The sequence below is a fragment of the Puntigrus tetrazona genome, chromosome 3, assembly GCF_018831695.1.
Source record: "Puntigrus tetrazona isolate hp1 chromosome 3, ASM1883169v1, whole genome shotgun sequence".
NCBI lineage: Eukaryota > Metazoa > Chordata > Actinopteri > Cypriniformes > Cyprinidae > Puntigrus > Puntigrus tetrazona.
Genome location: NC_056701.1, coordinates 12,371,593 through 12,396,878, shown reverse-complemented (window position 1 = coordinate 12,396,878; position 25,286 = coordinate 12,371,593). Strand labels below are relative to the sequence as shown.

At 39.0% G+C, this 25,286-nt stretch overlaps 1 protein-coding gene across 3 annotated transcripts in view; it reads left to right on the top strand.

Moving 5' to 3' along the window:
• The window catches only part of rarab (retinoic acid receptor, alpha b), a 102,290-nt gene that overhangs the window by 50,846 nt on the left and 26,158 nt on the right, over positions 1-25,286 (top strand). The window contains exon 1 of one of the 3 annotated variants that reach the window (XM_043235118.1): positions 23,698-24,588. The exons of the other annotated variants lie outside the window; for them this stretch is intronic. Within the exon in view, the coding sequence (XP_043091053.1) occupies positions 24,426-24,588 (163 nt within the window). The 5' untranslated portion in view covers positions 23,698-24,425. Of the gene's footprint in view, positions 1-23,697; positions 24,589-25,286 lie in introns of those variants that run through there. 3 annotated transcript variants of the gene reach the window in all.

Here is a 25,286-nt window from a genome sequence, read left to right as displayed (position 1 = left end):
TAGCGCTATATGACAAACAACCCTCTGACGCTCTCGGGGGCTAATTATTACACACCCCCTGCTGACTTGTGGAAAGACTCCGCACGCTGTCAGGCGAGAAAAGGCGCGCAGCAAAAATTTGGCGCCCCATGTGAGAAACGGGGGTTGGGGGCGGGGGGTGTTGTGGGAATGTTGTTATTTGGCTTCCAGAGGATGATGCAAAAGTTTGCATGGGATTACCTCTGGTAAACCTATTAGTCAGGGAGACTGTATCGCTGTGAAAACCCAAATAAGTTTGCTGGTTTGGCTTTGGGCGGTGTATTTGCATGAGGTCCAAATGAGAGAACACGGATCGATGGTGTGCAGAAGCATTTATTTATCATCCTGCGCAAGGGGGTGGGATATGGAATATGGATGGATATGGAGGTGCCTGTTATTGTCGAGCTCTCCTAACTTGACTTAAACAGCCGCTAGAAGGAATCCCCAGGGTGCTTCTTGTCACTTGCTGTGCTGTAATGATGTGTCAACTGCCAGGCACAGAATTCAAGCAGCTGGGAGGTACGGTGATTAGATTTGGGAGTTATGCAGAACTAGCAGACTTCCACCTCCCATTTAGGCATCTTAAGTATGCGAGGGTTTCGGTGTGGTTTCTAGAAAGGAAATTGAAAGGTGGACCTCTGTCCTGCTATTAGAGACTGAAAGTGATTCGAAGTCTCATGCTCTTGTACGTACAAAGTTTATTAGTCTCGACACTGCAGTTATGAATTTCTCGGCTCTCACAAGAGGCTCTGTACACTAAAAAAGCAAGACCAGATTTCACAAAGTGTGAGTGAAGTATGCCATGAATGACTCAGCTCTTCTGAGACCTGCTAGATGCAATTGGATTCCGTTAGTGTCTGGCCCGATAGAAAACGAGATGGATTTTGCAAACTCAGTGCACTGCTCTGCAAAAACTGTGCTTCCAAAATGCACAAGCAGAGGGAAGTTGCTGAACTTCATCTAAAAGTACTTAAAACTTCTAAAACAAAATCTTTCTAGACAGCATGCAATATGTGTGCAGTTGTGTATGTGTAAATGTAATATTAGGTCATATTATTTATCTTCCATGTAACTAATCTCGAACTCTGTGGGTAGATGACCAATAATGCATTTATTTATTTATATTTTATATTTATTTTTATTTATTTGTTTGCTCACTTATGTAAAAAAAAAAAGTTCATTTATTTGTAAATAACTTTATTTTTTAAATAATTTAACTATAAAACATGGTATGTTGTTTATTTAAAAATATAGTTTTATATATAGATCAAGATAAATAAAAATATAGTAAACGTAGTTTTAGTTATAAATATCATCTAAATGTATTATTTATTGTTCTAAAAAACTATTCGTTTGTTTATATTTAATGACATCTTATATTCAGTAAAGAAGTTAGCTAGTTAACAGTCGAGCTATGGAGTAGCCGAGTTAAAAAGTTTTAAAAAGTGATTATTCATATACATAATATTATTTGTTTATATCATGCTCCAAATTTGATTCCGTCCTTGGTGCGGTCATGACAGCTGTGCATAAATTGATGCAACTGCCTCACAATAACTGACTGCAATTAAGATATTAATACATGTAGGTGTCAGTAAATTAGACTTGATATTAAGATATGTGTGCTGCTTTCTGCTGTCACAGCAGGTCTAGTGCAGGCTAATGAAGTGTTAATCTGATCAGATCTGCCAGGCATTGTGGTCCTTCAGACAACTTTTACCAAATTGGGGCTGCTGTGTTTTTTCAGTATAGCCCTAATCCTTGATAGCTCCATTTCCTCAGATTCAAACTTCTATTCTGCCACCAACCCCCCCAAGCGCCACTTGAGTTAAATATAGAAAGCAGTTTAATGCCACAAAGTGGTTAGCATCAGCTACCAACAGCCCCTGCCTGCTTCCCTCCAGGGTCCCTGCAGAAAGAGAAAGCGCAGAGATATTCCAAGCACGCCAACTGTGCTCCGTTCCGTAGGGAAATGAGGGCGACCCTCCTTGGTTCGGTTTATTAATTTTTGATATGTTGTTGCTGCTGTGTCTCATTGGCTTTTCATAAGCAACAGCAGCATGAGTTAACTAATGCGACGCAAGTGTCTTTTTATACTGCTTCATTTCCCTCAATGTTTAGATGACCTTTAGCCTTCTAGTGTGGCTGTGCTGATTTAAAGCATCTTCACATTTGAGATACATGACTAAAGTAACATAAAATACTTCTCAGCATTGAATGCACCTCATGTCTGTACTTATATCTTGGGTTATATTATCCGCTTAAACAACTGTTAGTAAGCTTAATATGATTTCCCTAAATAGGACGCCCTGGATCAATGTCTTTGTTGCTCCAGAAAGGAGATATTTTTTGAGGTGGATACTTTTTAGCTAATGTTGGGTGTTTATTTTAGTTTTAAAATAGTACTGGAAATGTGCTGTTCAGTATATTCAGTATATTTATTTTTAATTCTTATTGGATATTTATTGTCTTTTTTGCTTTATTTTTTTATTTTTGTTGGATATTTTATCAGCCAATGTTAAATATTTATTTGTTTCCGGCTTCTTCTTTTTTTTATTAATTATTATTTTGATAAATATATAGCACCTATAATAGGGATAGATTATAGCAAAGATCTCCTGAAGAGCTCTGTCCCTTTAAGAACACATATCTGATATATGAGTTGCTGAGCTCATATATGATACCAGAGCTGTGTGTGTGTGTGTGTGTGTGTGTGTGTGTGTGTGTGTGTGAGGTCACATCTTAGTTCGTTGAGTTCACTGAGTTTGTGTCTCAAAAAAAATGTAATGTAATGTTAAGCTGAAGTAGACAGTAAACTTTTTCAGACCACTCACACAAACTCTTTTTGTATTAACCAAATAAATAATTCTAATCCAATAGTTTTAATTCACTAAGTTTTTCTTTCGAGGACTAACCAGCAGTCCAGAGGGCCTTCCTGTATACATTTTTCGATTTGAGATTTCAAGCTAAATACTGGATATCTTTCAATGTCTTGATGCGATAATTCACGTATCTATTTGTTTTAGTTTTTAGTTTAGTTTGATTCTTTTCTTTCCTTTCCTCTTATATGACAAAGATTTATAGTAGTAGCTATATATATCGATCGAGCCATGACGTGCAAAAGATAATTGGATTATTGGTTTCTGTCAAAATGATAATGTTAATATTGATCATATTGTAAAGACCAATGAAAATCAATGATCAAGGGTCCTATCGGGGAGTATTATGTCCATTATACAGAATATTCCCATGCACGTGACCTTTGACCCTGTGACCGAACACATCCAAAACCTGAAATGCGTCAGGCCTGGCACTGCTCTGTGATGCTCCGCACACTGCTGGTTTGCAGTCCGTTGCCGATACAAGAGCTGCCTGTCCTACAGCAGCTGTCTGGAAGGCATTTTGATGGATGTCATGCTACAGTCGTTCACTCAGTGTTGTGTGTGTGTGTGTGTGTGTGTGTGTGAGGAGATGGGTCTGTCAAAGGGTCCCTGGTTTCTCTCCGGCTCCTGGAAGTGTGAAAATGCTGCCTGTCGGCTCTGGCGCTGGCTGCCCGTGTCGATTAGCTTTAGGATGTCTTCAGGATTCTTGTTTCCTCTCAGTGAGGAGCAGACCACCGTTGTTTGTCAAGTCTCTACTCCTCGTCACAGTGGATTTTTCTCGGTGCTGCGCGTGTGGATGATGGATCTGCATCTGGCAGCCTCCGCCTGGGACGCGCCTGGGTTGGCCGTTCAGCCTGCGGGCTTGTCAGGGTGATATTTATGTCTCCTAACCTTCCGACCAGGGCCACCATGTCACTAGTTCATTCATATGTAGGTTAGGATGTTTAATCACTCTTCTTATGGCAGCGATTGGAATAATTACTTTCGAGTAGTAATTTGCATAAATTTCGATTGAAATTTCTTATCCTGCAAATGTGAAATGGAAGTATGAAGCGTACATTTTAAGTTGGTCTACATTGGTCAAAGCAGTGGATAGTACTTTTCATCTCGGGCTGCGGTGCTGGTGTTGGAAATGATTGGTTTGATTGTTTTCAATATTAATAGTTTTACAGTTTGTCAAATGCACCTGTTTCAGACGCTTGTTTAAGGAAACGGTAGAGCGAGTAGCTTTGAAGAAGAATTGGAGAATTGTCACTGCTCATTTCCGCGAGGCTAACATGGCCGCCCTTCTCTGGATGCCCGGAGCAATGGAGCGATCTCATGACAATCACACTGTCACAGTTCGTTCGTGTCTGAGACGAGCATGGTTGTCATTTTTGAGCAGTGTGATTTGCTGATGTTGTTTACTTGCACCTGGCTCCAGCGCTCACAGTCCACATCCGATCCGCGGCCACTGGTTTGTCCTAATCAGTAGTTTATTTATGTGTGCCAATTGATGTATTAGTGGTGACTAGCTATTCTGCATCACTTCAACCTAAATTAAATATTCAGTCATTTACTGGCCCAAAGATTTTTTTGTTCGCAGTTGAGCATGAATAAAAGCTTTTTGAAAAACACTTTGTCAAATAACAGGTCATCGTGCCCTTGCTTGTCAAAGTCCAAAAAGCACAAATACACCATAAGAGCACCAAAAAATAAGTCTATATGACTCGTGTGCTATTTTTCCAAATCTTTTAAAGTCGTTAAACGGACCAAAACAGGAACAGACTGATGCACCATTTTTTACTTATGACACATAATATCCTCAAGCCTGACAACGTATTTTATTTTGAACATAAGGCTGATGGTTACTTATCTTACTAACCCCACACATGAACAGTAGTGTTTAGTGTCTAAGTTCAGTGAATATTTACAAAATAATAATATTATTATTATTTTTGTTTGTTGGACTATTTCAAATCCAAGAAGCTAACATTACTCAGGCTTCAGGTTTATTTTGGTCGCTTATTTTAAAATATTGAATATAGAAAAGACAGTATATGAAAGGGAAAAGAGTATAGCATCGGGAAATGGGCCTTGACCCTGCACCGTGTCTAAGCATGCATGCATGCACGCTGCAAGGCCACAACCCTAACTAAACTCCTCCTACTTGTCAACAAGCCAATTCACCTTAAACCCATTTAACATAAACCGCAAATGTCTGTTTTTACACGTCAGTCCACCACGTAAGTTTTGAGCACCAACAAGAATGCAGTTTCCTTTAAGTTGGGTTTGTGTCATAGTGACAACCACAGTTCTCTTTCTTCTTGGTGTGAAAATGTGTTAGAAGCCGATGAGAATGTTTCAGACAGTAGTTGTGTATCGCAGTGCATCCTCGGGCCGGTCAGCATTAGCATCTGATGAGTCACTGGCTCAGACCAACAGCCATATGCTGCTCGCGTGCAGCGCATCTCATGTTGGCTCAGGCGGCATCAACTGATCCCAGTGTCCACACAATGTGCAGCAGGGGGCAACCAGACAGGGTGGCGACCGTGCAGCCTGCAGGCATCTTAAATCACCCTGGGTCAGGCGGCCTCTCAGAGAAGAATCTCTCCTTTTGGGTCTTGAATTTCTTGCTTCTCTCTGTCTCTCTCTGTTTCTTGAGTTGCAAATCAACTGCTGAAAATTCTGCTTTTGCCATTACAGAAATATTACATTTTAAAATGTATTACAAAATGTGATGGTATATCATATTGTTATTATTATTATATACATATATAAATCTTACTGGCCCCAAACTTTAGAATTGTAGTGGTACGTATCATACATTTTTAGTAATGTAACAATTACACTAATTAATTTAGGAAACTAGATTTAGCAAAGCAAGTGACAAATGAGATGATTTCAAATGTCATTTTAATCACAATCATATGAGCTTGGAGATTATGTGATGGAAACGGTTCTGTATAGTCTAAATATTTATTCTTGGTCTGAAAACCCAATTGAAGACAAACTTAATAATTGAACTTTTAAAAGCAGCCATCATACGATCAGTGAGATATGTTCGAGTGCACTGCAAAGGATCTTTTGTGACGAAGCAATCACCTACAGTCTTAGATACATTTAACATTGAGGACCCTTGGACCGCTCCGTCATGATGGAGCTGGATGGAGAGCAGTTTTAGTAGAGGAGAGGAGACACACAATGATTCCCTTGAGAGCGGGAGGCTCTTATCGTGCCTTTGGGAGAGGCCTCAGGGTGACACTGTTAAAAGGATGGCACTCCCAAGTCGCTAAAAGCCTGTTAAAGTAACTGCTTTTATTGCTCCTATTCTGATTCCTCTCTCACAGTCTCGACCTTCACGAGTCCTTGCATTGAAAATGAGGGCAAGTACGAACACTTGGCTCTGAAAGGGAGATGTGTGTGTGTGTGTGTGTGTGTGTGTGTAGGTCAAATCTGATTAGTGTAGCATGCTGTAGGAGTGTGAAAAGCAAACTCTCACTTGTATGCACAGAGAAAAAAAAATCATCACACTCTACGGATCCAACCCACTGTTTTAATATAACTCAGAATCCTCATAATTAGAGTATCAGCTGAGGTTACTTGGCTTCTGACTCATAAAAAGGCTTTTGTGTGCTTGTATATGATCCACATCTTCACTGAGTCCAGTTAGGGGGGAAAAAAATCAAGTCTGCTGATCAGAAAACAAAGATTCATTGATTCGGTCTCGTAGTTTGCTCCTGACCCATTTTACTTCCATGATGCGATGGGATGTGATTGATGATGCATCAGGATATTCGGGGACAAAAAAAGACGTAGGGCCGAACTTGATTTTATAATTTAGGAACTGATTTGACCATGAGAAATGGCTGTTCTGTAGCAGAATGGAGCCAGGCCAGCCCACATGACCTATGTGATGTCATTAGAACAGAATCCTCGCTTTAGAAGGGATTTAAAATTGACATTTTCCATCGTGGATATCATGCACAGATGAACGCTGCACATTCAGACCAGAAAAGTTCAATTTGTAGGTGCAGTGAGGCTCTTTTTGTCCGCAGAATAATAAGCTTTATTCCAAAACTTGGTGAGCTGCATTTGGAAGTAACATTTTTTGACATTATACTGTAGATTCCAAATCCTTAATTTTTAAGCATAATTTAACTTGTTTTGGTCAAATCATAAGGTTGCATTGCATGTGTGTCTTAGTGAGAATGCAATCCCTGGTTGCATCATTATAATATACTAATGACATATAATAATATTATATATAAAATATTTTATGAGTAATTAATCTAATCAGTTATTTTAGAGTTATGTTTTTAATTATCTTAGTATTTATTCATATTTTGAGTTGTTACATTTTATATTTTTAATATTCATTTTAAGTTTTGTCATGTTTGTGGTGTTTGTCATTTTTATTTGTTTCTTTAATATTTATTTTTATTTTTATTTTCTATATATTTCTGTCTATTTCTATCTATTGTCTATTTATTTAAATTTTAGTAATTTTTTTCATAATTTAGCTTCAACTTAATTTTTACGTTTACTAGAACATTTCCAGTTTAAGTATTTAAAGGGTTGGTTCACCCAATAATTCTGTCATTAACACCCTCATGTTGTTCCAAACCTGTAGAAATTGTTAAATAAAGTCATTATTTCAAGTAATCTTGAAGCTTTGTAACATAACGGTTGAAAAACTGAAGTGACATGGACTTTTTTAATAATGTCTTTACTGCCTTTCTGGGCCTTGCATGTCTGTTGCTTTACTGTTAATGTAGGATGGGAAAGCTTTTGTATTTCCTCTGAAATATCTTAATTTGACAATCTTAATTCTTAATTTGACAAAATGTTCATTTTTGGATGAGCTATCCATCATTTTTTTTTATTAGTGTGATGATTTTTTTTTTAACAATAACAACACTGAATGCAAATAAATGTAATTATTTTGTGTGTGTGTGTGTGTGTGTGTTTTGTGCTTATTAGGCTTAATATTGCACTGATTCCAGAAAGCTGCATGTTGTATGCACCACATTATGCTTGACATTGTTAGCTTATAATTATTAGATTGTTAGCTTAGCTTCAAGCTCCTCTAAATAGTCTCCATTTTTGTGGCGCACAGACTTGCTGTGTATGTTGCAGGTTCCAAAACTTTCCCTATTGGGGCTCCATTTATGCAAGAATGCTTGTATAGGGGCCCGATCTTTATTATCACCTTCTTGTCTCTAACACATTGTCTTATGAGCTCTCTTAAATTGAGGGATTATGCGTTTTATTTACAGTGTAAAGTCTGTGTTGGTTTTAGTCATAAACTGTATGAAGGTTGACATTTTTATACGATTTTCCCATTTTCAGCCGTAAATAACTTCACAAGGCCGTTGCTGAGCTGTGAAGGACTCATTTTATTGATGAAGCCAAAATGTGTGTCACAATGTGGGTATTTTTTAGTGCAGAAAGAGAGGAGCTAGTCTGCCATACACACAGTATTTCTACATACAAACAGCCACACACGCACACACGTACAGACATGCACACAATGTCCCGTAAATCAGGGCCCCTGGGGGACGCCTGCTGCCGTTAACTCCTTAAGCGATTTAATAGGCCTATTTGGGGGTGTATTTATAGAATGATTTAGCACGTGTTGATTTCCTGCGCTTGTTTACTCTGACTTCTTCACAGAAAACTTTTATGGACTTTTAAAAGTTTTCAGTAGCCGCCGATGACAGGCGAGGAAGTTAATTCAAGCTTGTATCAACTGCATGCGCCACAAGAGAGAGTTTGTGGGACTGTGACATAATCAGCATTTGTCCTCACAACTGTGGCCAAAACCACCACTGCTGCTACCAGCTCTTTAGTAAGTGTTTGATAGCTTTTTAATTACCCTTTATGTTACATAAACACTCATATTGAAGAGGATCGTCACTGTAATTAAACGCCCCAACATTTGCGTTAAACTGCCTGAAGCCTCCACATGTAATTCTGGCCTGTATGGGCCACAGCATTCCTGTAAGTTATTATAGAAAAGACTCATTCATACAAATACAAGTGTTTTCGTTTGACATTTTTTGAACGGCTTTTTTCAGCTGCGATGATTTATTTGACTCAAAAATGAAACCGTAAACTGTTGCGAACGTTATGTTTGCTGTTGACCTGATTCATCAAACCGAAGAAATTACAACCAGGTGAAATTTTCATGCTTCTTGTCCTTCTTTCATTTCTTATTTTCTCTCTTAACAGAGCTGGCAGTAGTGTACGGTATAGTCACAGAAGCGTACACTTGTATGTGTGTGAGAGGTTATTTCTGAGTCTGCATTGACAGATGTTCCCAGTCCAGCTGTGACAGCCTCCACCCGCTCTACATTCTGTATCTCTCACACACACACACACACACACGCACACACACACACACACACAAAGGAAATGCTGGTATGTAGCAGGCAGGATTTCTGTTGCAACAGATGTGCTGATACAGCAGGTTTGAATATAGTAGTCTCTGTAACAAGGTGAGAATAAAAAATTCATTATAATTTATAATGAATTTCACTATATATAATTTTGATATTATATAATTTTTCACTATTTATAATTTTAAGTATGTACATTTTGTGTGTGTGTGTGTGTGTGTGTGTGTGTGTGTGTGTGTGTGAAATATGCAATATGCATAGAAATTATGGAAATAAACACACAAACACACAGATAAATGATAAATAATATAATATATTTAATATATATAATATATATATATATATATATATATATATATATATATATATATATATATATATATATATATATATATATATATATGTTAACATTACATATGTATATGTGCAATTTCTATTTAATATATATATATATATATATATATATATATATATATATATATATATATATATATATATATATATATATATATATATATATATATATAATACATACATTTACATTTATAATATTAACATGCATGTGTTTGTATTTATAACTAAAATGCTTTGTATACACACATATATTATGTAAACCAAAACCTTTATTTTGGATGTGATTAATCATTTGACACGAGTTTTGATATATTTATTGTAGGAAATGTACAAAATATCTCAACGGAAAATAATCTTTACTTAATATCCTAATGATTTTTGTCATAAAAGAAAAATGTATAACTTTGACCCAAGCAGCTTACGCTACAAATATATATTATGACTGTTTTTGTGGTCCAGAGTCATATATGTGCGCTTACTATATATACATATATTAGACAAGCACATCCATGAAGCTGACTGTGCTGAGCACTTGAGCGGAGAGTGGCTAGTAAACACCCTTTCAATCAAAGAAATGGACGCAGCAGACAGCTCCGCTTAAAACATGCAATTAGTGAGACTCACAGAGGCCAGGGGGATCCTGTGTGTGTGTTTGGAGCACACCTGTGACCACCCAGATTTATTGCCTCTGTTTGTAATTGTCAGCTGCCATCAGTAGATGAGAAGAAGCTGTTCCATTATTGGCTGGATGTTTATGGGTGCATCTGTAAATCGTCACTGAGCATGTGCTGCTGCTGGACCTCTGAGAGCCTGCTAGCTTTTGAAGCTCCAGCTTTCAGTCATCATTCTTTGGCGTTATAAAAACTTTGCTAACTTATTAGATCTTTTAGCACATTACTTGCCAGATGCTGTATCGTGGCTTTTGGTTTTTTGGTTTGTTTGGAACTGTATAAATGCTGATATCTTGAGAAGATGGCCATTAGTGCTTATAGATAATAGAGTTTACATATGTTTACAAATGCTGTTGATAGACACAGCAATAAACTGCCTGTATGAAACTCCTAAATAACAGGCTGCTACACTAAAAAAAAAATCTCATGGCAAACCATAACTATTTATTCATTTCCATTTTCCTTCTTGCTAACTGTGCAGCAGGTGGTATTACCTTTACTGGATAGATTAGCTTGCCAAACTGTAATCTAACCGCTTGTAGTGCTAGCCAGTTGCCTTGAGTAAAGTACCAAAAGTGGGTGTACTGTGGTTTTAGGCGATATAAAAATGAGCTGAAGCAGAACAACAACACCATTATGGTAAAAGAAAAAGAAAAAAAATGGTGCCACTTAATTGCTTTTTACAACTGAAATCATCGCGTGCATGATTAGTAAACATTAATTGTACATCGAGGCTTTCTGAACACTGCTAGTTTCTTTCAAGCCAGTTTTAATCAGATTCTTGTTGATCATTGTTTCTTTGTGGGAGTGTATATGAATATGTCTCCTGTGTTTGTTCCTTATTTGTGCCTTTGAAGTGCATGATGTACGCCACATGTATCTTGTCCCTCTTAAGTTGTTTATCTTTATATTTGTGTGTGTGTGTGTGTGTGTGTGTGAGTGTGTGTCTGCATTCCCTTCCTGTGGGCCTCCAGACCAAAGCCTCCTCACAGTGAGAGAATAGACTGGTTTATTGGAGGCCTGTCAGGCTCAGACTGAATTTACTGCCCACAGACAATGTTTATCACTCAACAGAGGGTAATGTGAGCAGAAAGCGCTGCAACCAGAGAGGGAGGGATGGAAATAAAAGACGTGAGGGAGGCGGCAAAGCAGATCCAGAGCCGGGGAGGGCTTTCTGGCCCACTTCTCACTATAGCTCATAAATCTCCAGACCCCATCCTGAGATATGTGTACTTACAGAGAAAGTGAAGAGAGGAAAGGAGGCAACAGAAAGGGGGAGGTGGAAAGCAGCGTGACACCTTTCTGTGGCGTGCTTTATTTTTTGCTGAAGCATGGAATAATTTGGGATCTCTCTATCGCTTCGCTGTGTTTGTGTGGTGTGTATTTGTGTCCGAGTGGGAGTTTTCTTTTTAGTGAGTGTGGATGAATATGTTTAATTCAGTTTTAGACAGCGTTAAGCCGTAATAAAAGCATCAATCACAAGAAAGATCATGTTTCCCTTGAACATAGAAAATCATACTGTAGTTGTATCATGATTTAGTTGCAAATAATATACCGAACAGAACAAATTTGAGTGATATTTAAGAATATAACATAATACACATTAGAAAGTCTCTTATGCTTACCGAGGTTGCACTGATGTGATCAAAAATACAGTAAAAATTTGTAAAAGTGTAAAATATAATTATTGTAATTCTATTTTGAAGTGTAATTTTCCTGCAAAGATGATTTTTTAGAAGCCATTACTCCAGTCACCAGTGTCACATGATCCTTCTGAAATTACTCTAATCAATCTTCTTTGATTTATTGAGATATAAATCTTTTATAATATTATAAATGTCCGTACTGTCACTTTTCATCTATTTAATGTGTCCCAGCTGAATAAAAGTATGAAATATATTTTTAAATAATTATATTATGTTATATTATGCAGAATAGTACGTTTTAAATGAGACTGAACTTCGCAGCAGGAAACACGGTTAGCGGTTCAGTACATCTGAAACTTATCAAAGAAAACATGCACTACTTAAATGAAGGAAAAAATAATTGTCTTCTGCTTCTAATCAATACAAGTTAAGACTTTTGCTGATAATTAACAAAATCTGTTTATATGCTCTGATGGTCACTGATGTATTGCGCATCCCTGGTTAATATGTTACCCATTCCTGTGAAATCGTATTGTTGTGTACATTATACGGAGTTCTCTGAGTTTCTTGTTTGAGTTTCTTTGTTGTGTGTGTGTGTGTGTGTGTGTGTGTGTGTGTGTGTGAGAGAGAGAGAGAGAGAGAGAGAAAGTGCCTGATGCCTGGTGTGAAACCCTGTGACCCAAATGCCGTCCTCCCTCACACCACACATTCACACTTTCACACTCCATGGCTGCTGACATTTGACTGTGGCTTGGACGATGTGATGGGCCGACCGAGTGTGAGGTGGATCGTGGGTGTTGTTAATGGAACAGCTCTCAGTACCACTGAGGTTTTGCTTTAATATTTTTTACTATTTCCCGTTTTCTGTGCTTAATTTGTGCAGATTTTATTGTTGATATTTTTGTTTATAGCAAATATGCTACTTTACCCGCTCGATATCTGTTTGTGTTTTCTCTAATACGGTAGCTACGTCTAGTTGTTAACTGTCTCTCTCACTCTCTCCCCATTCCTCTTCTCTGGCCGTAGGGCTCCCTATCCGCTAAGGTGCTGAATAATTAATGGAGGCAGGCTGGGTTGATTAAAACAACACATCAGTCTGACCTCATTTAGTGAAGGCATGACTCAATGACAGGAACCAGCAGTGTCCTCCTAATGACAGATTACTCCTGACTGCGTGTGCTACTGTAAAGGGATTACAGTTTAACACACACACACACACACAACACAAAAAAAAAATAATGAGCTAAGAGACACTTATGATGGTACCCATACTAACTACGCCCATTACCTTGTCCACTTGAAAGTATGTAACTCACAGGAATGTTTAGAAACACTTTTATACATGTGCAGGCTAAAGCTAGCAAGCTAGCTAGCAGTCTCTAAACTGTTTGTCGGCCAGTGAAGAAAATGAAGTTACAGCTACTGTGTCTAAAAGGCTTTTATTGTTTATTGTATAGCTTCAGGAGAACTTGGGCTGACAAAAACATCTTGTGCTAACTTCCTGCGTTTTGAAAATTTGCTTTTGGCTAGCGTATTGTCTCTCTCGAATGTGTTACGTAATGATCTGCTTTCTAAATATGACAGTTTTAAGCCAAGGGCATCCACGCATTTGTTTGTCAGTATTTTTAGTCTCTTGTGGATATTGGGAAGTTAATGGTGACATTTCTGCGAGAGCAAATACAACTTGTGTCTCTGCGTGAACTGGAAGTCATTGGCACTACGTCAGATACAGATTTGTCAGCGGTTGACAGCAATAGGCTCAAACAGAAGATTGTCGCATTAAACCCACTGCTGATTTCTGCTTGCATTTTTCAGAAAATGTCTATTTTGAATATGGAACGAATGCCTGTTATGTATTTGTTTGGTAAAAAATGGAAATGCGATGCCTCGATTTAGGAACAATTTCATATAATATAACGGATGGTGAACGTATTGCCAAACCTATTTGCTACCATGTCCGTATCAATCATGACAGTCCAGCAGCTCACTGGAATGTACTGGAAAGAGGAGGCTGGCAAGAAGGAGGGAGGAATAAGCCGCCTCTTTCGTCTACATCAAAAGGAAAAGTTCATTTGCTAATCATTCGTGGCACATGGAGCAAGTTCCTTTTCGCTAATTGTGTCCAAGAGTTACTATTAGCATATCTGCTTTGATTTTGTGCTCTGCCCTGTGGCAGCTGACAACGGCTGTTCTTTTTCTTTCCCCAATGAAGACTGACAGTTAGAAACTGCTGAAATAAAATTGTACAAAATGACTAATTTACATGTACTTTGGGGCCAAATCTGAGATTATATATTGTATGCATGAAGCTTGTGTGGATCTAGCTAATATTTCTTATGTCAGAACAACCAAACCTTACATTTTGATATCCAACACAGAATGAACATACATTTTAGTAGCAGCTAATCATTTGAAATCAGTATTAATACTTTTATTCAGCAAGGACCCATTACGTTAATTAAAAGCATCACGTTACAATGAAGACTGGAGTAATGATGCTGAAAATTCCGCTTTGCCATTGCACAAAAACTGTGATTTTAAATTGTAATAATATTTCACAATATTACTGCATATTTTTCATCAAATAAATGCAGTATTGATGAAACTTAGGCTTACTAACTCCAAACTTTTAAACTAGTGCTGTCAAAAGATTAATTGCGATTAATGGCCAAAAGAAAAGTTTTTGTTTGCATAATATATGCGTGTACTGATTGCGTATATTTATCATGTAGAAATAAATATAATAACAAACACTATATATTTTTAAAGTATTTACATGTACATATTTAAATGAATATAATTCATATTATATATAAAATGTAACATAACATAGACATGCGTTTGTATGGATTTGTATGTACATAATAAATATACACAGTACACATACATAAATTATTTAAACAAAAACCCTTATATTGGATGCAATTAATCGTTTGACAGCACTAGTTTTAACAGTGCTATAAGAGTCTATATATACAGATGGGTCAGTAGAGAAATGTTCTCAGTAGAGACCTATAAATCTTTTTTTAGTTTCGCAGAGCACAAGCTAATATCTAGTTCCTATTTCTAAATAATAGAAAGTACTAAAATCCTAGATTAAATGACATAATCACACAGGAACAGTCACACTGATAAGTACATATGGATGGCATGTTTTCAAGCACTTCTTTAGAAGTCTTGTATTACACGGAGTCGCATCAATCCTATTGTTGACAGCATATTGAATCATGGCCAGCTGATTTTGTCATGATTGTGCCAGCTAATAGTTGCAATTTCGTTATCAGGTTCCTCTTGGGGACTTTTATTACTTTTTCAAAGGCATCCCAGTATGTGTAGGAAACTTTCTGGTACTTTTTTTGTGCTGAGCAGATACCGTAGTCTGAAGTTTCCTTCAAGTTAAGAGATATCTGAACCTTAAAACTCTAAGGAAGGGAGGGGAAAAAAGCTCTGAGTAAATTTGCTGAGCTCAGCCCTTTTCAGTCTCGGTGTCCTGGCTTGAAGACAAAGTAAAAACAGTATATTGACATTTACAGGAGTGTTTTTTTTTTTCTGGCACAGAGAGTCTAGATAGTTTGGAATGTTGTGCTTTTGTTTGTGTGCTTTCTTCCATTTATAATTAGTAGAGAATTCGTATGTGCATTGAGCAGAAACCTTTTTTTCCTGTGTTCTTATCATCATGCTAAATATTTCCTGGACTTTGAATGAATTTGATTAGGAAGTCTTGTACTCATTCACAGATCCTAAACAGTGATGCTATTGTACAACCATATTATCTTAAGAGGCTAAAATATGAACACATTTGACCTCTCTTCTCGCTACTGATCCGTGTTCAGGAAGCTAACGTGAACCAAACTGGTGCTTAAACCCAGATAAACAGGGTGAAGTTTTAATCAGAAGAATGCTGTGGTGTTTTGCTTTAGTTTATGTGGAACAAAAAAAGTTGATGTTTTGAGAAATCATGGCCACCTTTTTCCATACAGTGAAAGTGAATAAGGACTGTATTTTGAAGATTGCCTTTTTTCCTTATATATAGCTTCCAAATCAAATATGACACCTTTTGATTCACTGTTTAATGTACATTTACATTACATTTACATTTAGTCATTTAGCAGACGCCTTTATCCAAAGCGACGTCTCAAATGTATATGAGAACTACTGCCAAAATAGTGTTGATGTGTCATTTGCAGTCACTAAATAACTTAGATTTATGTCTGTTCCTCACATAAAGCTATTGCATGATTTCAGAAGACCTTGAAGTTAATGTATGAATCATATGGACTACTTTTAGGATACTTTTATGGTGCTTTTTTTAAGTTTGACTGACTCAGTTCCCATTCACTTTTAATATGTAGATTCTTCTTTTTTTTTTTTTTTTTAAAAAAAGTCCTATTGTCCCAATGGGCCTGGCGTACCATGAGAGTCAGTAAATCATGACTGAATTAAACTGTGAACTGTTCCTTTAAGGTTTAAAACCTTGCTATTTTCCAACCTTTAATCTTTCTACCACACTTTCCATTGTTAGAACTATGTCATATGTTAATGTTGGATTAACAGACATTGACTGCTTTCTCGCTCGTTTTGTTTCTCAAGGTGTCAGCACATATTCTTTAACAAGAGAAATCTTGCGTAGAAATGTATTGCATGTGTTTGCATTTGCATGGGGATTAAAGGGCAAATCTATTTTATCGATTATGTACTCTACTTTCTTTTTTTTTAGCAGTATTAGAGAGATTTCAGTTTAAGTTTAAGCGCTGACAGTAAACCGTAAATCTTGTTTAGATGCAGACCATCGAATCGCATGCAATGTCAAAAATGAGCTGTAATTATACGGAAGAAATATCCTGTAGCTCAGTGCACATGTGCTCCAGTCCAACTTCCGTCTCATCCAAAAGAAATCTGGTCTGCTGAAATATGTGGAAGGGCTTCTAGAGTGACAGCATGCTTGTTTTCTCAGACTGGAGTTTGGAGACGGGAAGTGCAGTGGCTCTCGGAATGGGGACCAGAATGGCTGGCCAATTGGGCCGGGGGTCAGGGTGTTTGTTCCTGTTCATGTACCCCCCCTCCCTCCTCCCCCCGACCCCCACACGGTTTTGCAGCTGCTCTGGAGAATTAGGGGGAATCCCAACCTAACTAATAGTATAAACTGCAGGCCTCGCATTGAGGAAAAAGCAAGGGACTCGAAATAGATCATGTCCTGCAAGTAATTGAAGATTGTTTTAGAAATTTTCAGGAATGACATCTGCATAAAACATTTTTGAGCGTTGTGTGCGAGCGTGGCTGACCTAATTAAGTGATCTACAGTGTGCGTAATCATGTTAGAATTGTTTTGCATGAGGTCATGGGAGATGAGTGTTGAACTTCTTTCAGAACCGTGTAAAAACAGCATTATTCATTTGAAGGCAAATGCGAGTTACTCCTTCAGAGGAGGACCCAGATGTGAGAGCTGGACTGTTGATGAAGAGGGGGGGTGGTTCCAGATGGTCCACCCGGGCCTGGTTAAATATTATCAGTGCACTGGCCTCCCCCACCGCCTTCCTGAGCCTGTAATCCATCGTAACTACCCAGCCCTCTTTCATCTCTCTTCTCTTTTTTCCCCCTTTGCATTTCCCTCAGAGGAGTGGATTATAGGAGGTGCTCATTCTGCATTCAAGAAGCACACTAGAAATGGATGGAGCGAGAGATCTCTTTATATCACGCTGTTAGATACAGTGTGGACTGCATGTACTACAGCTGTAGAAATACAATGAGATGCTCATATCATAGCTCCATTGTAGCATTTGTAGCAATGTAGAAACACAACATCCCCAAATTTGATGATCACCTTCATAATATAAAAGCGTATTGTCACAGTTGATCGTGAATTTTCTACTCAATATTCAAGCATTGTTAGATTTATAAATCTGAAGAATAAAATAACTGTGCTTTAATCTAATGACTTCCAGTCTTTAAAAAGAAAGAATTCAACATATAATAATAATGCATTTATTATTAACACTATCTATATTATCTATCGATCTGCTTTTGTTTTATTCATTTGTACACTACTTTTCCTCTTTTTTTCCCTTCACAGAGCACCTTCCTTGCAGTTTGAAAACCTATGACCTAAAATTAACTTAACTTAACTTTTTAGCAAACTCTCATTCGTTCTTCTTTTATTCCGATATGTATGTGAAATGTGAAAATATTCACATTACAGTAATAAAATGGTTTGCGGACAGCAGTCCGTGCATCATATCATTCTGTACAAGAATATGATATCCAAGCAGCTCATTTGCCTCTTCATTTACTTACTAAGGACTAAACCTTTAATCTCTTCATGTTTGTTCTCAAGCAGTCTCCGCGAGTCCTGCTCAACCCATCTCGTCCGTGGCCCCCGTCTGCCCCCTTTCTCTGGCGCAAGTGCATGAGAGCGCTTGAGGAATGCTGTGCCTCCATTGTAATTGTATCAAAGGGTGGGAGAAAGATGGGTTAATTACCCTCTCAAAGTGGCCAGTGCACTTGGAGAGGAGGGTCAAACAAGTCATAATGGCGCATTTGCCAGGCCATTGTGAGGGTACTGTAGCAGAGCGACCAGCTCTTGTTCCCGCTTCAGACCGCTTTAGGGGGCTTTCGCTGATTAAAGGGGGGATTTGCGTCGGTTGCTTTCATGGGTCCTTGGCCAGGAGAATCGATATGTCAATAGGCTCAGTATCTATATGCAAAGCGGGGGTTTGGCCAGCACATTCAGAGCTTTTTGATATGCATGGGGCTTAGGCTTAAGCCACTGGCAGTAAAGACTGAGCATTATCACAAAGGCTGCTTGATGTTCTTATGTGTGGTGATATGGGGTCCTCCATGGGGAGTGGGTCTGCTTTGATAAGATAGAGAGCTGGTGGCCTGGAAGGCTGGCTAGCTGTGGTCTGCCAAGGTGCGTTTGATGACTCAGAGCTCCTTTAAACGAAGAAATCGCTGGCTTTTGTTTTGACCGCCCGTCTGTGTAGCGTAGCAGATTCTTCCTGCCCGAGGCCCACCATCACAGCGCAGTCCCGTTGGGTCCTTTGTGTGTTTGTCTCCACGTGAAAGAGAGCCGGAATGAGAAATCAAGAGCGAGAGTGTCGGGGGTGAGGGTCTTTCCTCTAGGGGGTGTCAAGGTAATGGGCCTGTTTAGAGAGCAGCCCCCTATCTGTCTCTCGTCCTCTCAATATCTCTCAGTCGTGCCGGGAGTAGAGATGATGGGGCTTCCTTTCATGCCGTTACCATCCGCAGAAGATGGAGTAGCGTGGGGACACCGGTCGGGGTCAGTGGACCTCCCCCAACCCGTACTCGGCTCCACCTCGCTCTTAGGTTCTTTGAAATGGTGATGATGATGGGGTGACCCCCGCTGCCCCCCGATGCGACGCCCTCAATGAGGCTTGGGTTTGGGAGATAATTCCACTGCCCCCGCTTTTCCCTCCCCAGAGCTCCACAGCAACCGCTGCCCCGGTCCCGGCCGCATTTGTCATGTCCAGACCCCGCAAGCTGCACCTCTATGGGGCTTTTGTTCCTCAACCTGCTGGCTAAGCAGGGGATTTCAGATGGACCATTAACATTTGAACCAGCTCGGCACATTTCCCTATTGCGCTCGATCTGCGCCCGGGTCATTACTGGTGAAAAGAGTGAGAATTCATATAGGTCATTATACATCGCGAAAGGCCAATGATAACGTGTTAAGAGCTGTTAATTGTGGGGTTGTTGTGTAGTATGATGTGTTAGGTGATAGCAGTAATCATGTCGTAGTACAGGACTAAAATGTGTATTACATATCAGTGAGCACATTACTCTGAATTACCATCATTCAGAGAAATCATACACACTTGCGCACACACATACCCGGCTGATTGTATACCAAAAGTCATATGTGCCATTGAGTGTTCATCTGTTGTTTGGGTCAGCAGGGGTCAGAAGGTCAATAGAGTGTTATGAAGCATAGCCTGGGGGACAGGGGAAGTGGACTTGACCCACTCATGCTTCAGCTTAATCTTAAAAGAAATTGATCACATGGCTACCAGAATTAGATGAGATCAAATTTGTTGACTATAACATAATAGAAATGCGTTAGAAATGCACTAGTTCGACCAGAAATGAACGTTTATTTCAGTTGGTTTTGTCCATATAATCAAAGCTAGTGGGATCCAAAACAATATTAGACTTTTTACACTTTGTTTGTCTTAGATGACAGAAATAGGCTTACATACAATGCATTGATAAATCATAATTATGAAATTATGATATATAATGACAGTTTAAAGTTATAATTATTATGCAAAATCAATTAGGACCTTAAAATGTTTGTGACTGTTATGATTTTAACCTTAATCTCAGTTTAGTATTTTATGATGTCTTATAATGCATATCTTACAACTTTTTATCTAATAAATCAGTTCAGCGTTAATATTTTCTTATTTGGCGTAAATGGCCTTCCATACCTGACTCAAATTGTATACTAAGACGTTTTCCAAAATATCTTCTTTTGTATTCCACAGTCATATACAAGTCATATACAGTTGAAGTTACTATATAGATATAAATCTGTAATGTCAATGTAAATGCCTCACACATTCACCCTCAAGTACACAAACCCACATTCAAATAAACAAACAAGTCACCATAAGGATGGTAAGATGCTGGATCTATTCTCATCACTTAATCCTTGACCTTGAGCCAAGAGTAATGAGACGGGACTGCTCAAGCAATCAGGATCATCAGTGGCCCCGCGGACTAGTCAATAGCCTTCACCTGCTAACATTACACATCTGGCTCAGTGGCTCAAGGTAGCTAATCTCCACCATATGTTTACCCAAGCATTAAGCATCAGCTGGCATATAGTAACGGCACCGTTTAATGCATTTATATTGTACCATAATTTACAAAAGTCTATGACATTTGATTATTAATGACTATATAAGAAATAACCCTCTTTTTATGTCACTCGCTTTCAGGAAATTGCTTCAGCGAGGTTCACAGAGGAGTTAATAGCGTGCATGTCCGGAGATAGTGATCAAGGTTATGTCGCTCAGATTTAACATACTGCCTATGTGATCGCATTTTATGGGAAAATGGTTCACTTTGTCATATACATTTTTTATATAGCTGGAGTTCAAAAGCTGTCACCGTCGAAAATGTCGAATGGTATCTTTCACTTGACCTTTGTCGGTGTTAATAGCATGAGGCACATCCATACTGTGCTATAATATAATGAGTCAGCACAGGAGCTCATTGTGACAGTATTGAATGATGGCCCCTCCCTAACAGGCAGATTAAAGGCATTGTGGGTGAATGCAAACACCCATCTGTTCATCAGGGCCGGGCATTCTGGGACAAACTGGGTCATGTGACTGACAGAATAATGATAAGAGTTTAAACCTGTATGCTATCAGTATGCTAACACGTCGCAAACTCAATCTAACAGCATTGACATTGCATAATATGCTCCTTGGAGAACATGCTTTCGCTTCCATCAACATGTTTCGCACAGCATTGATAAGTCACGCATAGAAAATAAAGAAACTTTTTTTATGCGTATTTAGAGGAAGTGAAATGGGGGAGGTGAATTGAGGGTAATAAATAGCCTCACACTTTCAAGTTGCCAGCAGGTTTGCTCATGCATTTCCTCCTAAAGCCCCATAAAGTCTTTGAATTCCTAACAGCCGCCATACAGCCCCCTCCTCCCCCGATATACTGCCCCTCTCCACGCCAGCAGTCTCAAGGTATTGAGAATCTCAGGTCATTTGCCTCAGTCTATGACATATGTAGCTTATTACGCTAGTCTGTCGTTGTGTTTCTCTTCTAAAATGCCATGCAAGTGCGTTCACGCTAGGGCTGCACAATAATGACAAAAATCATAATTGTCGATTATTCCCTTGAAATTGTCATTTCAAAACACAATTTACATTAAATAATGTTAATACCGTTTCTTTTAGATGAAAATAAACAGGCTAAAATCAACTGTAAAGCTTAACGTATTAAGCCTCACGTGAATACATCTGATTGGTTAGAAATTTGATTACTTGTGCAACCCTAGTTTACTCAAGTGTCGATGTAAAAATCGATGCTGTGAAATCCCGTGAAAACTGCAGGGGAAAGCTTTTGCCCCAACTGAAATTGTGTAGTGCATTCCTATAGAAATGACTGGATATAGCCTGCGAAAAATCGCTGAACAATGCTAAATGTGACCGCACCTTAACTGTGTTTACTGTTTATATAGCATTGCAGACGTTTGGCCTGTGTTATGTCTTCCGGGAAACATTTGAACTGGCACAAATGTAAAGCAGTGTTATTTAGAGGCAGCCATTTCCCTCCTCCCTGACAATTTCATAGCCAGATTTATATGGGTCTGGATGGATTAAAAGGACTGTCCATTAATAAGCGTGTATTTATTGAATGAGCGGCCTTTTGTGTGCAGGCTAATATTTTAGATGGTGAAAAATCAATACAGTACCTCTTACATGTCAAGGACAAAAATGTGAGGGCTGAAGCCGGAAAATAAGGGGAGGCTAATACGTCGTTTCACTGATGGATGGAGCCATCAGCGGATGGCAGCAACCTTGGTGCGTTGAGCTGACGGATGCTGTAGGGCTGCAGCCCGAGTGTTCATTGCCTTGTTATGAACACTACTCTCCAGACAGCGTCTATGGATTTTGTGGTGGGAAACTAGATAGTGTTGCAATGTGTTGTTTACCTCACTTTGTATTGATAAAGCAGTCTTGGAGTGAGTGTCTGTTCTTTACAGAGACAGTATGGTGGTTTACCAGAAGAGATGATCTGTGTGTGTGTGTGTGTGTATACATATAGGCCTATTATTGTTATTATTAAGTACAAGTGCTGGTGTTTATAGTTCCTACATTTCAACTGATTCGAATTTGAATAGGCAGGTAAACAAAAAATAAGGATAAAAAAGTCACCTGCTTCTAGTGGAGAATAAAAATGTAAATATTCAACTTTTTTCACATCATCACAGTTTATTCATTGTAGTTTAGAAAATGGTAATAGAATATGACAAGGACTTTGATAGAGAGGTATGTAATGAATTAAGATGAATAGGTGTCAGCTGTTAAAAGTAAATATAATGCCAATTTAGGTCAACCATGCAAAGCACTTATAAATGTTACTGGTAGTCCACTGTATAAAGAATTGTTGGGTACTTTATTTTGCTATCCTCACTTACAGTAAATTAACTATAGTGCCCTGCACCCACTAATAAAAAAATAAATACATAAGTATTTTTGGTGTCTGAATTATTTTTGGTTTGACTGTATGTAATTATGTATGTATATGCATACATGTTTGTAGCAGAGTTTCCCCTCAACTTTATATGACAATGTAATCATAAACAGTATCTAATAATCTAATAATAAGATGAAGGGATTTTAATTCTTGCAAATGTTATAAATAGTTTAGACATATTATGTAGTTGCCCAAGTTTAACATTTTGTCTCAGTATGATACAGTAATTAAGCTTGAGCCATATGAAAAAGTTAAAAAACCTTTTGATGGAGCCAAAATACTTATAAAAGGATGTTTGTTTGTTTTCTGTAAAGAAAAAGGCAGTCAAACACATGTAAACATGTGCAACTACAGACTTTATACTTGTTATGGCGACAGATCCTGGTTGATAGATGGCACATTGATAAGACTGAGATTAGGTTTATCGGCAGCCAATCAGAACGCGGCGCAGTCAGCGTGGGGGTGGACGGGGGCGGGGTTTGCGCGCAGCTGCTGACACTCGTCAAGGATTGCGGTGTGGGATAGCCTGGAAAGTGCGTGGAGACCAGAGTTACCCTGTCGAGGAGCGCTTTGGTTTTTCAGGGAGAAATTTCCCACAAGTATGCGAGGGCTTCGACACAGGGCGCAAAAAGCATTACTTTGAGCTCGCGTCTGGAAACACCGGAGCAAGTTCGTCCCGCGTCTGATCGGCATCCTCCAGCGGGATTATTCACAACACCAAACCCTCTGTCTATCTCTCTCATCGATGCAAACGACCGGTTGTTTACAGTAAACACGCGCAAATGCGTCGACCCGTTAACGAGTAGCGTTTAGAAGACGTTTCGTTTGAGGCAAGGGGGAGGTTTTCGAGATAATCGGCGCTAACAGTTTTCGGAGGTTTCCGCGGACCGAGCGCGGGACTCTGCTGCTTCTAGTTACTCATGTAGCAGTTTCACATCGATCCCCGGGTCTCTTATAGAGCCACAGTTTCAACAGCACGCTGTGTTGCAACAACTGGCGCAGGATTTTAACATCTGAAGAATGTAGTTCATTCCCCGTGGACAGCTCGAGCTTCTGCTGAACTGATTTATACAACAAACGCGCCGAAAAGATCGAGCGTGAAATCGCACTTTCTGCTCGCGTTTTATTGTTTTGATCGGGGTGTCTTTTTAATTTTAACCCGCTTGGTGTCTTTTGGTGCGACGGACAAGACGGAAGCATTTACTTTTGGAGGTTGTTTGCTTTTATTTCACGATGTACGAGAGTGTGGACGTTGTTGGGCTGACCCCTAGTCCGAACCCGTTTTTAAGCATGGATTACTACCACCAGAGCCGCGGCTGTCTGATCCCGGAGAAAGGCCTCGTGTCGGGAGCGGCCCGCGGTTTCAGGACCCCGCACTGGAGCGGCTCCAATCACTGTAGGTGGCCTTTTGTTTTCTTTATCCTTAACGCAGTCTCAGATCTGACATTATGCGCACAATTTCATCCCGAGGTCCTCCCTCGGCTGCTGAATGTTTGGGGGGTCACCGGGGCTCTTACAGGGGCAACTACACGTCAGCTGAGGAGTGTGGGTGTTTTCCAGCGTGTATGCATAGACAACCGCTAGTGCGCTGTGAATACGCCTAATAGTTCTTCTTTCTCTTGTAGAATAAGGCTCAATTTAAACACTTATTTCCTGTCAGTACGTTATTGTTTCATTGGTCACGGGAGTACTGTACGTTTAGTGTGGCTTTATGAAATGCTACGTTTATAGGTAATCTCGTTATATAGCGGACACGGTATTTTAACCCTTTCAGGCACCGAATTTCTGCCGTATTTCTATTGGCGTTGTCATGAATGAGTAACAAACTAATCAAACTAAATGTATGTGGGTTCAAATTCCTTAGGCTTTGTGGGGGGTCAAAGGTCAATTTTGAGGCAGTTTCTCCCAGTGACCACTATGCATTAGGCCTGCATTGTGTCTGTTCATTCATTAGAAACCATGCTTTTTTTATTTTCAGCCAACTTTTTTTGCTTTAAATGATTGTGCTGTAGTGTTCACTTTCTTAGTTGTGGTGTCATACAGGTTAGATTTGTTTAAAAGTCCATATTCAAACCAGTATTTCCACGAAAAGCT